Below are 16,515 nucleotides of genomic sequence, written 5' to 3'. Positions count from 1 at the left end.
TAACTGCGAGAGTCCGGTTTTGAGTTCGAAGTAAGTTGTGTTCCTGACAAAGAATCCAATGATCCTTTAAGCTTACGTAATACAATATGGGCTATAAAATTAGATGCCTATCTAAAAGTGCCTAAAAATTATTCTTTCCATATAGTGCGATGATATACGTATCTTTAGAGGAGTATAAAAAAAAATTATTTTCCTAGATAGAAACACACGCCACGATTCGTTTTCACGATAACCCGTATTTATCTAAGAATACGTCAAAATTACAATCTCATTTTTCTGTTTTTGTATAAACAACTATGTTTGTTGATTTGATTCTCCCAGCGGTTCGGTAGAGACTCTGCGAACACCGTAACGCTCGTGAGTAAAATCGAAACTGTTATAAATAAACTGAATTTTTATGCTGAATAAACTGAATTTTTATGCTGAATAAACTGAATTTTTATATTTTAGCTAATGTTTGATATACTAGTAACGTTAAGATGTTTGTGCCAATTTTTCTCATCAAATGAAAACTGTTCGACGGAGTAATTTAATATTGCTTGATCATATCTCTGATCGTAATAAGCTGCTATCAGTCGAACGCGGCATGTTTACTTTACGAGTTATTTCCATGCGTCGTTGCATGAAGTATTTATGGTGGCGCTTCGAAACTTTAAGGATTCCCGAGACCCGCCAAGTCCCTAGGGTCGAAAAAGGTTCAATAGCAGGCGCAAATTGAATAAGTCCCTTCATTCGCGTTGCACTGTTCGCTTACAAAAGAGTCCTCGTGCTGTGCTTAAGCGTGCCTGCAGCGTGCGATTCAGATGAGACCGCGTACGGGAGCTCGAGACCACTCAGTGCGACCACTGTTAAAAATCTACCAGCAAACGTTCTGCGATTTCTTTTGTTTCACTATAGAACGAACGTGTGCGCTACGTTTGAAGTCAATGCGTAACCTTTCTCATATGATTGTTTATATATAAATAATAGCATAATCGATAAAGGTAATAAATGAATACCTGCACACCACTAGAAAATTAATTTCGAAAATAAAAACAGTGGGAATGAATGTCGTGGCAAGAAGGTACGACTGCAAACAAATGCATTTTCTTAATCAAGTTTCGTCATTAAATTTATTTGTATAGTAAGAATCGAAAGAACATTGCGCGCCAGATAGCGAAGCTGGTAACTATAAGTTGTTCGCTAGATACTTGATAAAAATATAACAATAACTGCTTTAATTGCCTAGTTGTGTTCATAAACAGTTAAAAAGTATAAGCAATCAAAATTTAATAATGAGGATGGGGAAAACTGTGAATATTCTAAGAATTTTAAGCAGACTACCTAACTTAGAATGCTGCACCCATACGTGTGCCGTAATCTGTAACATTTAATGTAATAGTCGCCTAAGGGGATTCGATTTATCTTTTAGGCAAGTTTTTTACTTATAAAAAGCATAGACCACGAATAGTGGGCTTTGTTGTACATATGATATTTTTAGTTTGTTTACAACTGTTGTTGTTTGTCTTTCCCTGATCCTGAAGCAGACCCAGAAGTCGTAGTAACCCATCCCAAAGAGCGGATTGCGTTTCTGCAATAATACGTACTGACTAGTTGACATATGTTTACCAAAAACCATTTCTCATCGATCTACCCGAAAAACTTTAATTGACAAACAAAAATCCATCTAGCATATCCTGAGAGGTAATGATCCGGTTTCGTGAATGCGCTTTCTCTCTAATGGAATTACCGAGACGTCTAGCTGGCTTAATGTAAAAGGGTCCTATCAAAGTATAGAGTATGGGGGGGGGGGGGATTTGGGTCACAAAGCGATCTTTTATCATGATGACGCCGTGTGGTGGGTCCGGTTGAACTCAGACCAACGGGAGAGCATGATTACAGACAACTATATCAGTACCAAAATCTCTGTTCCCTTCAGACGCATCTCTCGTGATAATGGTCGAAGTCGTATCGTCACACAGATGAATAATGTATGATCAGATATTGCTCCCCCTACAAACCTTTATTTTCAGCTTTTACCCCATGGTCATTGTCGGTGACATGAAGCAGCTTCAGAGCTGTTACCACTCCACGACTTTCGTGTTATTAAATTAAAATTGTCTCTGTGCCATTCCAATGGTGTCTGCATGATGATATTATTGATACCGTAAGCGATCTATCATCCTCTGAGGCCATAGAAATAGCGATGGAAATGACGTTTTTCTGCAAGTTATATATGTTTTCATGTGCACGCTCTGGTACGTTTGTAGGTAAATGGAGTTAAGTCACGTGTGTATGTAAACCCGATAGTTGACAGCTAACTCTTGGCTAGCTATAGACCTATGTCGAAGCATTGATATACTGTAATAGTTAGAACACAGGCGTCTCTGGGACCGGTCACGTTCGTAACAGGTCTAACAAACACATACGTTTTAGACGTCCTATTTATTACGGCCTATTATTTATTGTTTCGGCGCGATCTTAGTAATAATGATGCACTGAAGAGGCGAACATTTTCTACCATGCCATAAAGCGCATTTAAGCTACATTAATTTTTAGTCTTCTTATATATGTATTTCAACGAAGTGGCAGTGTTTTGCGACTAGAATTCCTGGCGCTGGACGGATTATAAACATCCAACAATGCCGAATAGATCCTAAATGGCATTGTGAAGGCATGGACGATTGACATTTCCTCCCTGGTCACCCTATATAGAGCATCGACCTTTTGGCAGTGTCTGGTACACACGACCCATATGCGGATGAAGGCAAATCAGAAATGATGCAAAAGTACGATGGAACAGTGTTTCTATACATGTCACGCGTGTTTCATATACATATCCATTTGTAGAATAATGGTATGACGCCACATACCTGCCTTTACTTGGTAAAGTAAAAGGCTACTCACTCCTTATCGCTTGGTAATTTTTGCTCGATACGATCGAAATGGCAAACACCATAACAAATTAAGAGACTATATAGTCAATTAGTGAGGCAACAGGGGATAGCTTGTGTTTGTATTCGGCAAAAATTGAATTTATTAGATGTTCTATGGCGTGTTATTTCGGGCCGGTGAAAAAACGGATAGATCGTTCAAATTTCGCTAGGTACAATAACAATGCGTTTGTCAAATCGTATGTGAAGATAATGGTCTATAATTTGCCCGTGTAGAAGCTTATAACACGATCGTTATTAAGGAAATGTGGCAAAAATCACTGCGTTGCTCAGCCGAGCAGATTGCACGACACTGCAAAAAGGTGCGACTGTCAAAAACAGTTAGTAGGGCAGATTCGTGAGGCCCAATCGTCACGATACTTCCCTTAATGCATCTCGATTATATCCATGTTATGGATTAGTTTTTAAGCCACTGACGCAAATACATGGAGTCCGCTTCCTTTTCACTGTCAATAAAATTCAGAAACAAGGTTTTTGCTGCGGAAGCGTTCGAGCTCAGTCGACTCTGTCAATAATCGACTTTATAATAACAAACACATTAATATAAAAAAAAGTCTTTAAAACATCACTAATTAACCTACTTTCTTCTCACTCGCTCCCTATCAAAGTTCTAAATCGGGCGTCTATAACGCAAAAAAACGGTATAAAAACTACACAGTACACCATTAATGTGTATCAAGCGACCCAAATACATGGAGTTCCACCTGATATGAGCTTGTACGTTTAAGTTAACACATGCACTAGCTGATCTCTAATATATATGTAAACGTGCATCCATGGATCTAGCGAACTGAGATCGAATTTTCATCGTATGTTCCGCTCGATGTAATATTGCCCAAGCCTGCTATAGAAAGCAACGACGATTCTCTCCCGAGGGACCCATTGGGATAGAGGGGTCATGCATGGCAATGGCGCTAGAAGATCTATTGATGTCCAGCGAAGTCCGTTCATGAAGAAAGACGATATCAAGCTCGTTTCAAATTTTATATCTCGCATATAATTTGAATGTGGAGGAAGCCGGGAAGCAGAGCTACAATACAGCGGTCCTTCCGTATCAGCAGGACAGGCAGGCGACTGAATCACTGAATGAACTTAGGAGATGCAAATAGTTTTAACGTTGATTATAATTACGATATATATATATATATATATATATATACATATATCGTAAGGTCATGAGCCAAAAGACGGGGAAGCAGGAATATTTCCAGAGAAAACACAGGGAGAAACGTTGTTAAGATATTTTTTAACGGCTGACATTATATACATATGGGTACATGTTTATATGCAACTGTGTATGTGCCTATTTCCAAAAATTAGCCCACTTACCCATAAATATAGGATATAGCAAAGATTTTTTTTGCCAGTAACTACTGCATCAACTCGCTAAGTTGTAAAGCTTTGAACAAAATCTATTAAGGCTAACTAGAAATTGAAAAGTTGATACTTGATTTATACACTCATATTATGAAGTTTTAGGCATATCTTTAAACGTGTACTGCTTTTTTGCCTTGGGTCAAAAAATATACGTTTGTATATATATTACTTGGGTAACATGCGTTATGAGCGTATGTAAAGTATTTGAGGCTAGCTGCAGAATTTAGGCAAAGGGTGTGCAACAATGGGACATGAATGTCTCGTTTCCCGTTAACTAAACGGCAACAAACTGTAATGTAACTGGGCACGCTAAAATGCTGGAAACAAAACGGTTGAGAATAGCTCGTGCCACGTAATCACTGAACCTATGAACAACGGTAATACTCATGGTTTAACCAAAGTATCTATATCTTTACGTTAACTATTAGATACTGTAAAACACTCATAGATATCAATGTGATGAAGAAAAATCGTTGCCATGTGTACTAGGTATTTCCTTCAAGTCTCCGGAAAGGTCCGTTTATCTATATACGGTTCATTACGCCACACAAGTAACGCTGTTAGTCATTTTAAGACAGAAATGTTCTTCATTTTGATGCGTTGTTTTGTTATTTTAGCCGTGCGCGATGGTCGTGATATGTCGGCACCGGTGATCGGCACGCTCTGCAATCGAAATATGTGGGTCGAGCTCGTATCTACGGGTCCCGACCTTTTGGTCATTTTTACGGCATCATCACACTTCCCCGGCCGAGGATTCTTTGGAAACTTCTCGTTCGTCGAAATTTTACCGCCACCACCGATTTCTGCGTCGATTGATCAGAACATGTATCCTGCCTATCGTGAGTATTTCGTGGCCTTTACTATATTTGGCGGTATGCCACTATACGAAGCATCATAGACTATATGCTAGTGGACAGATTTGCCTGTCGTGAGTACGTCTAAGCGAATCGACCAGTCGGCCCAACAAAGTCCTAGCATCTGCACCCTAGCCATTTTATCCTGATACGTTAAAAATTATTAGTCTAGTTTCTTTATTCGTGTTACTGGCGGGGCCTGAGGCTGTTCTGTTCTATTCTACTATGCGATTGCAATTTCATTAATTTTATACATACGGCCTTTCTAATTGTACGTTTTCTGTACGTCACGGTGACCATCGTTGTTCATTAAACTCTGAAAAGAGTAACTGTGCTACAAGAATCTTTCATTTTGATCGTATACTGCTAATTTGAAACGTTTTCGAGTGATTCTGTATCTGTAAGTGTCTTCAGTGTTGTGTATAAGAAATCGCACTACGTCTTGTAGGCACAGCTGGCGGGCATCTGGGAGGCTGAGTTAGAAGATTTCTCGTTTTCTATAATTTTATACTTATATATAAAAACAACGTTGTGATATTAATTTCATATGGTTCATATAAATATAGCGCATAATTAAATGCTAATATTGTTTAAAGCTTGTAAAGAGTAAAATCTACGGAAAATAGCGAAAAATTACGTTAGATATAAAAAGGTTCAATCGTATATATCTCCGCATGTGGGGTTGGATCTCAGTTCGTGAACTTCGCCTCTTGGGTGATCCTCTAAATGGATGCTGAATAATACTCGCTGTCGTGTATTATCCTTCTCCTGTGGCTTTGTATGTTCGGCTTTGCTATATCTTGACATCGACAGTAAGGACAGGGATGGGGATTAATGTTTCAGTTAGTACTCGAATGAGGCCTGAACTAGACTGGCAATTTTCAACAACAGCAACAGCTGTGAGATTAGATAACATCCTCCGCCCATGCATCGTCTCGATCCTCAAACCGATGCCGTTAGCAAGGTTCGGTGCCAGTGGTCTAATTATCTAACTTATTATCCAGTGATCTATGCCCTGGTCTCCTGCAGGACAGGCACTTCTTCGCTGTGCCATGCGATTGTCCTTACGGAGCCATTTACTATCGAAGACCAAACGCTGCGAAATCAGCAGTACCTACAACGAACGATAATCTCCAATAGCAGAAAACCAAGTCGTAACAGGTGACGAGATGATAGGCACTTATCTAATTTGCGGGACAAGATTAATTGAATTATTATGTTACACTATCAGTCTGATAGACCCTCCTGCAGGCCTTCTGAGTAATACGGGGTTGATAGCGAAGCCCAGCTACACATTAGAAAAGCATCTCTAGAGCGTGCACCAGGAGGTGCAAGATAACTAAACTAAAAAACTAAAAAAGAGATAAAAAACTAAAAAAAGATAAAAAAACTAAAAAAAAAATTGTTAAAAATATATAGTAGTAAATCCGTTAATTAAAAACATATCAAGCGTGGTGGTCATTTATAGCAGCACATCTTTACAATATATGAGAAAAAATTTCAATAACAGTATTGTTTATTGGTATTACTGTTATTAACCACAAGCCAGGCAATACCTTGGTCTCGCTTATGGGCTTGTTATCTATAATTCCAATGAAATATTTTTATCGTGGTAAACGAAGACCTTTTGTTAAAGGAGACGGCTTCACGGTGGTAGTTCTAAGAGCCTCTTTGAATGTTTTTTCCTGTTATCATCTAATTCTGAAGTATGCGTAGTTAAATGTAAGTGTTTGTATGGCACCAATGCCCGTTTTTTTATATTTTTTTTGTTTGCTGGTTGGAGGGTGTTCTTGATGGAAGTTCTACCTGCTACGAACCCAAAAGTTCACGCCTGCTTCAAATTCAAAAAAGAACCTAAGATTCCGACGAAACAGATACACTAGAAGTCAAACAAACCTACGACTAGGTCGACAGAAAAGCATTCGCTGTGTTGTACCTAATGTGTTCAAAACCGCAAGAATTTTCTGTTTTTTTTTTCTTTTTTTCTTTTTATATGGATCCGAGTACAGTGCCTTTACTTGATGTAAAGGAAGCTCAAATATAGCACTATCGCAGCGCATTGGTCTTCGAAAATATTGCAAAATGTTATAATCGGGCACATATTATCATGTGCAAACTATGACCTCTAACTGCCGACTTTATAGGTGCAAAGAGAAATAATTGCCTAAGAACCTATGCATACCCAAATTTGATGCGGTGCAGGTTTTCTACTCCTAGAAATGTCTTAAAAAACTAACCTAACCTGATCCTTCTGTAGCCATTGCAAATGGATGAGTTGGAACTGTTTGCCTAAGGACGTTGCTATAGCGTATTATTATTTCCAGGCTTCAACTATTCCTGATGGTCGCATAAGGGATAGATTTAGTCGTAGTGTAGAAGCGAACATAAGTATTTTATAAGTAATAACAATGAAACAGCTTTTTCCGCTGCGAGGAGGTCCAGAATAGGGATATCTGATTTGCATGAGTGATAACGACGCGAAGTAGTACTGCCTCTAAACCCCACTGAAGAAACAGCCGATGAAGTTGTCGACGATGGAAAATTATAAAAATGCTTTATTTACCGAGTCAACTTGCTTGTGAAAATACGTTCGATGCGCAAAGTTCATTGTCATAGTGTGTAGATGGCTGAAGGCCGTTTTCCATTGAGTCCGCTATTGCTGTCTTCTATTGCTGTTTCGAAAAGATATACAACGCCGTGTCATGATACACCACAACAGAACCAAACAGTGTGTAAGAGGACATATATTTGCCGTGCGTGTGTCATTAGAAATGTTTTCCTTTGAAATAGTAAAGGTCTAATCATACTTCGCTTGAACACATATGACCGCTGTGGACTCTGCATCGGCGACCCTCTCATGATATTGTCGAGAACACCTTCACAAAAAGGAGAGTGGCTGTATTGAAATGGATGTTAACATGGATGATTGTGAGAACGGTGGATTCAAACACGGAGTTCTGTGCCACGTCCTTCAATATCAATCGTGTTTTTGCGTTAAGCGCCGCTTTTCTCAACTGCTTAGTTTTTTTGTTCGTTCAGAAAAAATACACTATAATTACATTATTTTTGTGTGTTTTAATTTTTCTGGTATGTAGACGCGATACAATATCGCCGGCACCGTCGTACTCAACATCTTTGCCACTCAGCATCGCTTCATGCTGTGTTGTTGCTATGGTAGCTTTGTGACGCCTTTTCCGTCGTTGTTCTTTGCCCTTTCCTGTTTTCAGATCCTGACAAAGTCTCGTGGGACATCTTCGGATCATTCCCTCAGCACGGAACGCATGGTAAGTTTAAACAAAGACATCGAAGTAGAATATCTACTATTGCGACCTGTGAGGCATTATGTGGAAGAACATAAATGCACAACTGAACCATATATTTTCTAATACACTTGAACATCCCGCGCATTATTCATGTAAAGTTGCTAGTTGAAAGATATAGAATATAAAATAGCTAGATGAAATGAATAGGTATACATTCGTAATACTGATCCAAACCAAAACGAATGGTACGGCCGACCCAGACTTAGGAGTTGGATTTATGACGTGCTACTTTCATAGGGCCTCCTTGTAGCACATTCAGTATAACGTCAACTCAATCGTCGCCATAATTCTTACCCAAGTCTACCTTCGTACAATAGGTGCCGATCTGGAAAGGAAATAAGTAATCCCCGTTGTCTATGTAATGTATATTATAGTCTAATTGGTTTATAAACTATAAATTCTATTACAGTCAAAGTGATGTTTACGTAAGACAACTTGTTTCGTTAATGCAGATTATGCAGCAACATTGATCTATTAGAAATGCGCATATATTAAGTGCAGTGTCCTTTTTACGTATTTAACGTAGCTTCCGTTTTAGAAAAGGCTGCGGCGCACAAATCCGACAATCGCACGAAACGTTAGAAAAGTGATCGACGTTTTTTCAGACGTCAACGTTGCGAAAAAGCTGTCTACGCTTCGTAGGCATCGCATTTTGGAAACCACGTCTTTTCGGTGCAAACTAGTTCGGTATTTAGTCCTAATGCGACGCCGTTTACGGCTTTCTGAAGGCGAGAGGTGGCTAGAATAAACGGGAAAAGCTTTTCTCACACATTCTATGGTTGGATAGCAGATGGCAATATGAGGCCATGAAATGGTTTAAAACACACGTCGTTATATTTTGCTCTGAAACGCTATTTTCCGGCTATACGAAATTAACTTATGTTTACATCATTTGCCTATTTTTTGTATAATTCACCTACCAGTTAACTATAGTAAATCCCAATGTCTAAAACAATCAAATGCAAATTTCTTGCTATACAGTGGGTTGTACCTTTTGAGTGTTTTCGTTACTTTGTTAAAAGTTCGCACAACTCGTCTCTAATGTAAACTTTTGAATTTTTATCTTAAAACTTAACTGATTAAAGTTATCAAATTTTGTTTTAAAAATATCCTATAACTTATTCTAAAATTTAATAACTTTGATAAAAAGATAAATTTTACGATAAAATGTTTTGTTTGTTATTATTCTATCTAAATTGGGCGTCGATCGTCACGATAGCAATTTAAATTTTCGACAGAGCTCAGCTTGAGCTTAGCTCAAATATTGACTAGTGACTTACGAGGCAAAATCTCTCACAGAAAAAACAGTTTCCGCCGGATCAAATCCCCTGCTGTGACGTACGTATAGTACGGATGTTTCGCTCACACGCATGACTGGACCAAAGCATGAATGAGTAAACGATTATAAAGAAATATAGATTCAAGTCGAGGCAGTCGAAGAGAAACATTTATATGATCTACTAGTATACTTCAAATATGAGCATAGTATCGGTGGTTTGTTTCGAATTTTTCTATAAGGATGTTCGGGACATCTTTAAAATTTCACGCTTCGTAACAACTGTGGAAACAGAGCACCGCGCGAGGGAGATACTCCACGCCTAAATCAATAAGAGAAATAGAAACCGTAGATTATATATAGATTGTCCGCCATATCGTGGTATTGTATCGTAATTCGCAGCGTTAGCTTCTCTTCAGACCCAAAGCTCGATGCTCACGTGTGGGTATAAGTGTCACCATGTTCTCTAAACCGGTTGACTTTTTTTATTGCTTTCCGTTATCTGCGTGAGTTACTACAAGCTATGTCGTTAAAGGGTTCGCCACGTAATTGGAGAAGACTTTTTTTTGCCCAATTGTCATGGCTTCTCTTTGGTAATAAAGTTAGGCAAGGCAAAAGACTTTGCAGCAGTAAAAATGAAGTTATAAAAGAGCCCAGTGACGAGATGAGAAAGTGAAAGGGATGTGAACGAAGCAGGAAAAAACGGCAGCAATCAGTAAATCTCGCAACGGGGTCTGAATCTGTAAGGGTTCATTATCGATATTTACGAGAAATTATACATTTGATGTGACAACGCTGGGTTCTAAATCGTTGGTTTCTAGATAATTTATGATCACATTGAGATAGTTAGAATAGTGAGTTTTTTTCATGTAGTATACAGGCACGAATAGCGTATGTTTATTCTTACCTATATATTAATTATCTATACTATAAATTAAATTACCAGCGTTCGCGTGACGTTCTAGAGTATAAAGAGGAAGCTTTACGTGAGCGGCACTGAATTATATATTTTATTTTGACCCTAATTCAACTTTCCTGTGATAAGATTAAAGTGCTTATTGTATTGCCCCCACTCTCACTAGATGGTAGGTGGTCGCCCTAAATAATTACTTTCCTATACATTTGACTCATTCTTTACGAAGCGAGCGTCTTTATGCTTACTCAATATTTGCGTGCAATGTGCCCACGAAGCAATTGTTCCTCACTTAAACTGACTAAGCTTGTGGATAGTCGGATAAACCCTTGTTGACGTAATGAAAAGCCCACTGGCCAGCTAGCCCGACAGATACACGTTCAACTAGAGCCATCTCTCTTTGGCGTTCTTCTTGTTCGCTGTGTAACCAGTTTTCCGTCGTTCCATCTGTCCTGTCTACGACGAACTCGGGCCATTTGGGACACACCACAAAAGGTGAATGTTCTCGGTAAGCTTATATTTCAACCCGCTTATCCACCAACGCCTATTTTCGTTAGGTTCTACACGGATTCTCATTCGCCAACAGGCCGGCCTGGCGACGAAGGCTGTCGGGCAGTTGTTTGTCTGACCACCAGTTAGGAACGATAAAATAGGAGCAGGACGAAAGCAGACGGAAGAGGATGCAGCAACAAAACGAAGCTGCGTAAACGACATTGCTGGCTAGTTAAGGCTGTTTCCCTTGAGTAGACGGCAGGCCTGCGGCAGCAAGGCAAACGCCAGTGCGCTTGATCGTCCGCCGTGCACCGTTTGCCTAAATGTCCTTCGTAGCCCACTACATCTAATGGGAACCACCCTAAACTGCCGCCACATACATAAGCGCCTCCGATGTCTAAGCGCTCGCGGCATCGTGGGCAGGTAAAAGGGGCAAAGAAGAAACAGCTTGTCGAGAAAGCCTGTCGGTAGGGTTTTAAATGGCGTCAGATGCTCATCGATGCTGATGTTGTTCCCCTCGTAAGCTGAGTCAGATGAGCGTTGCAAATGAGATGCTCTTTCCATTTAATGTTTATTTCTGCCCACAAGTCTCGCGTAACTGACCACGAACTGCTGCGATTTCCCTGGGGTAGCATGGCGTGCGAGACGTGACAGCTGTAGGATAGTAAAACTACGACCAGCACATCGAAAAAGGTACGAAACCATGGTGACTTTGTGAAGCATGGTTCACAGGAACTCACCCGAACTTCAATGTCACCTTTACTTCAAGGTTGATATATTCCTCTTTCTAACAAAGGCAATGAGCTTTCAGAAACATGTCCGGCACATTTTCTGAGATGGATATGCAGATGTTAAGACATGATAACATCTAAAAGTGTCTGGCGGGTTTTTTTTAGGAACTTTTAGCGCCGGTTTTATAGGACTGCGAAAATCCGATTGTAGATTTTTAAGGCTTTCTTTATATTTTTAACAGGAACCTTTCACGCTGCACAATACGCTATTCAGCGTCTTCATGTAAGATTTAACGAGAGCTATTTTTTGGGCTTTTAATTGAGAACATAGTTTTAGCTGAAACTACAGGTTTACAGTCCTAGCAGTGATGGACCCTACGTTAATTTAGTGTCTAGGATTTATATTGACATAAGCTACGTATTTCTTTGCTGGCATGAACTAATTGGTTCGGCAAACACTTCAACACTTTATGCACTGATCAGTAGCGGAATAAGCGCAAATTCGATTATGAAATTTTCTTCATCTAACCGCGTTTTTCGTATCTGAGCTAGTCTTTCAGCTAGCTCCTTTACCATCACTACTTTCAGTGCTGCCAGTCTACTCAACTTTGGTATACAATCACATCATGCTGGGCGAACAGGCGGGTAGCATTGCCACAACAAGGGCAAGCAATGACGCGACGGTCGTCTGACTAACGTTACTTGATCGCATCTCCAAGGCTATTTCGCTCTCGTATTAGATAACCCCTAGCGCGGACCCGTAGTTATACGCCCTACAGTAGCTAGTAAGGAGGACGTTTCTTACTGTACTCGAAATCGAGTTCTGAGACTGAGTGTAAAAGACAAACGGATGCATTGTACCTAGAAAACCTAGTTCCTCCGTTCATTTGTCCTGATAGCTTTATTGCCCAGGTTGGATAAACGGGCGCGGTGAGGTAATCGTGACAGGGGCAAAGGCAATGGTCATTCTTAGAGTGAACTGATGAAGACAGGCATCGACCACCACTAAGGAACAGTAGTGCGCTCAGCAGCGCGCATGTCGAGAAATGGAGTTTGCCGAGAATACCACAGAGATGCTAGGGGAAACAATTCAGGATCGAGCCCAATAAACGAAGGAAATAAGGAAAGAAACGAATAAATAGAGGAAAGTAGATACTTATAAGCAACGATAGGAAGAAACGAGGTTATAAGGCAGGTGCCGCTGTGGCGCGTCATCCATCAGGATGATACCAGCTGCGGCTGAAGGACCACTCTAGGATGCCTGCTGAGTGAGCATGGCCGATATTCTTGTAGACATTGCGAACAAAATACTGCTAATCCCAACCTTTGCCAGTTTCTACCTGCTAACGGATTCGCACATGAAGCGTGATATCGATGAAAAAAATCGTAGTATAATGCTTATTCTCCTAGACTCCACGACTGGGCGCGTACGCGTATCTAATTGTTTGAAAGCTCAATATATATTATATATATTGAACTCTCATTGAATATATATATATATATATATATATCCATAATCTGTCAAGTTGCTGATGCACATCGCAGATTGACCAGACTGTGGACCTGCTTGCGGTCCTTGTTCAGGTTTTAGTGGTGGCTTTTACAGACATCTTTCTTATCGAAAACATGGGGATGCTACTGACCATAATAAAATCGGTGAGCACAAAGCGGTGGGCGTTGATAAAATGGCAAGACCTAACGGCAAATTCGAATCGATTGTTAGGTCGACACCCAAAAAGGGACAGTCATAGCGAAAACAAACAGTCTTGTTCAGATCGAACGATAGACAACACGGCGCATTCAATGAATAATCACCAAGTTTTACCACACCCCTTTATATTATTGCGAATATAATAAGGAGAGGTAAAAAGAGAAGACTCCAATTAGCTGCTAATGATCTCCGAGCTGATATCGATAAGAAACTGCAAAAATAGTGATACTAGTGCACCTATATAGACACAGTCCGAAGACTTCTTCGAACAACAGAACGATGAAAGTCTATTGAGAGCGGTGTAGAATGGCTCTCGTCTCCTTCCGGGAATTTCCCAGGTGTATCTGGGCTTATGCTAGTCGTTGAGCGTTCTTACATTACCGAGAAAGAGGAAAAAGAAAACGAGAGGAAGAGGAATTCTATAATTTCGTATTATTAGTACGTTGTTTATGAAAAGGCCTCCACTCCTCTACTTCTTCTCGCTTCTTATACCGTCTCCACTAAACCAATGCACTACCGTTCAGCTACTATGACTTAACGAGCCGCTGGATCGAGGGGGAGCTAAACTAGCGCTTACTATAGATAAACTTTTAATAGTAACGTGCGCATTTATCATCGTGGCTATACTTCCGTATAGCTCTGTTCAAGCGGCTTGCCTGCTATGAGATGCTACAAAATCGTTTGGGATTTCCTCAATCATTATGCATTGTGAGTTAATAATAGAATTTTAATGGAACACAGTTACTTAAACTTAACTACCCGCACATTCTAAAATCTGCCCTAACAGTTCACCCTCTGCTTCGAAATGGACGTCAACGTCAGTTATAGATCAATTTAAATTTTTCTCGTCGGTTGAGCGAGGTCTCTCGCGGTAGTCGCAGGTCAGAGTACGTTCAAACCGCATGAAGTAACACGCTTCGGAATTAAATATTTTTATTAATTCACTTTTTATTTTGATTAACTAACCTTGTTATCGAGTTTACCCGTAAAACGTTAATTTTCTACAATTTAACTTACTGGTTTGTGTATTTTTTTGCATATTACTGAGCATGGTTGGTTTCCTTCAATTGCATCGCTTGACTGAACCACAAACTTTTGCAAATATTGACAAAACATGCCCAAATTGTATATCCAAGGCACCGGCTGTATGCGCAATCCGGCACGTCCTCTTCACTCTTCCTACTATTGTAGATATTACAGATGGGCCTTCAATGCTAAGATGACCAGCCAGTTGAACAGCTGTTCCTTAGTTCAAGTAGTTTTCTAACAGTATAGGATAACCTTTTGCCTGTTCAAAGTGGTCTATAAAACAACATTTTCTATTCTTTTGCTAACTTTCTACTGCTATCAGCTACAGAGGCTGGTCGTTTCCTTCGGCTGAAGTTCGCTTTGATCCCGTTTGTTTGTCGCCCACTTGCTGAACTGCTCCAATACCACTGCCAGCTTCAACGCAGGCAGTTATATGATTCCCAGAGGAGAGAGATGACAGAGCTCTGCCAGTCGCCCCACTTCCCGACTTCTAGCCCAGGCAAGTCAATGTCCTGTCTACAGAAGTATCGGTGTTCACTTCGGGTTAGCGAGACGAGACAGGGGTGAGGAAAACGAGTCTAGTTCACACAATGGTCAACGATGACTTCTGCTTGAATCTCGGTTCGCTAGCTAAATTCCTATGATCAAAAACCAACTTTTCTTGTTCTCACAAATGCTACCTTTCGTGGCAATTCGAGTCATCAATAAAATAGTAAGACGCCTCAGTGAGCCAGCGAAGATGGTACATATTGTAAACACGCTGATACGTTGACTCTAGAGAAGTACCGTTATATTACTCTCTAAGGGGAGCGTCTCAAAATATAACTAGTATTTTTTGTTTCTTTTAGATTTTTTTTAATAGATTATATAGATATTTACCGATCGGAAGCACACGCCGTGTAATAGATATCTACTAGGTTTATTGATATAAATGCCAGCGACAGTTCACACTCAATAAAATTAAGTAAGAACACTGGAATTGGCTTTTCTTGGTTTTGAGCCCATAGACATATCGTATACAAGAGAAAACACTTATATGCGATAAGACACATTTAGACGGACCACCATATATATATATATATATATATATATATATATATATAATGAGATCTATACATATACGTATAGGTCGTTGTTTATGGTTCATACATCTTAATTAGAAATTGGTAAGTGAATCCTTTCTCTTGTACAAAGGTCAAGGATAGATTTTTAATGCTACTGTATTTAAAGACCGTTCGTCACAGTCATCGAAAAATAATTCTTCCTTTTTTCGAAGGTGTACTGGCCTCGAACTACTCGAGTGGACATTATCCCTTAAATTTAGTTGAGACTGCTCCGATATCAGCCTAGTTTTCGTCCGGAATCTTAATGCGCTTAGCGCACACCAATAATTGTACCTCGATGGCTCAAAGCGCCGCATTACCTCGAATAAATAGCGACGTCATGTCTGCGCTGAAGTTGGTAGAGAAGTTCGAACAGTTGAATTATCCAGATATTCGATCATCCCTGTTTATTTGACTTTAATGTACGGGTTAAGTTCGAAAGATGATGATGACCTCCGGCGTATTACAATAATTATTTTTTCCATAGGACACGCTTCCTTGACAAATTGATGTTGCAAGCAACTACATCTTTGACTGTTGCACATTTGAGACAGCGATGCTTTTTAGACAGATTTTTGCATTACTATTGTTTATTTTTTTGTACCAGATTTACATGCCTTCCTTCGCCAACGTCAATACGTAGTCAAGTTTTACGTCGTATTGTGTTGGCATTTAGGTAACGTAATTTGTTGAACGTTCAGTGGTACTGCAAGTACAGGTTGTTTGCGTATTAATTGTGGATATAACAGCTCTTGTTTTGCATTAGAATTCCA

At 39.8% G+C, this 16,515-nt stretch overlaps 1 protein-coding gene across 8 annotated transcripts in view; it reads left to right on the top strand.

Annotated features, from left to right (window-relative positions):
- The window catches only part of LOC111246236 (suppressor of lurcher protein 1-like), a 252,987-nt gene that overhangs the window by 93,288 nt on the left and 143,184 nt on the right, over positions 1-16,515 (top strand). For all 8 annotated transcript variants that reach the window (XR_002671599.2, XR_015324170.1, XR_015324172.1 and 5 more), the window contains 2 exons: positions 4,928-5,149; positions 8,392-8,448. Coding sequence is in view for 2 of the 8 variants with exons in the window: in XM_022795511.2 (XP_022651246.1) it covers positions 4,928-5,149; positions 8,392-8,448 (279 nt within the window). In the remaining 6 variants the exon portion in view is untranslated. The remainder of the gene's footprint in view (positions 1-4,927; positions 5,150-8,391; positions 8,449-16,515) is intronic.

The sequence above is a fragment of the Varroa destructor genome, unplaced genomic scaffold, assembly GCF_002443255.2.
Source record: "Varroa destructor unplaced genomic scaffold, Vdes_3.0 BEIS01000003.1, whole genome shotgun sequence".
NCBI classification, from domain to species: Eukaryota; Metazoa; Arthropoda; class Arachnida; order Mesostigmata; family Varroidae; genus Varroa; species Varroa destructor.
Note: the sequence above shows the minus strand (reverse complement) of the source record. Positions and strands in the feature narration are given on the sequence as shown.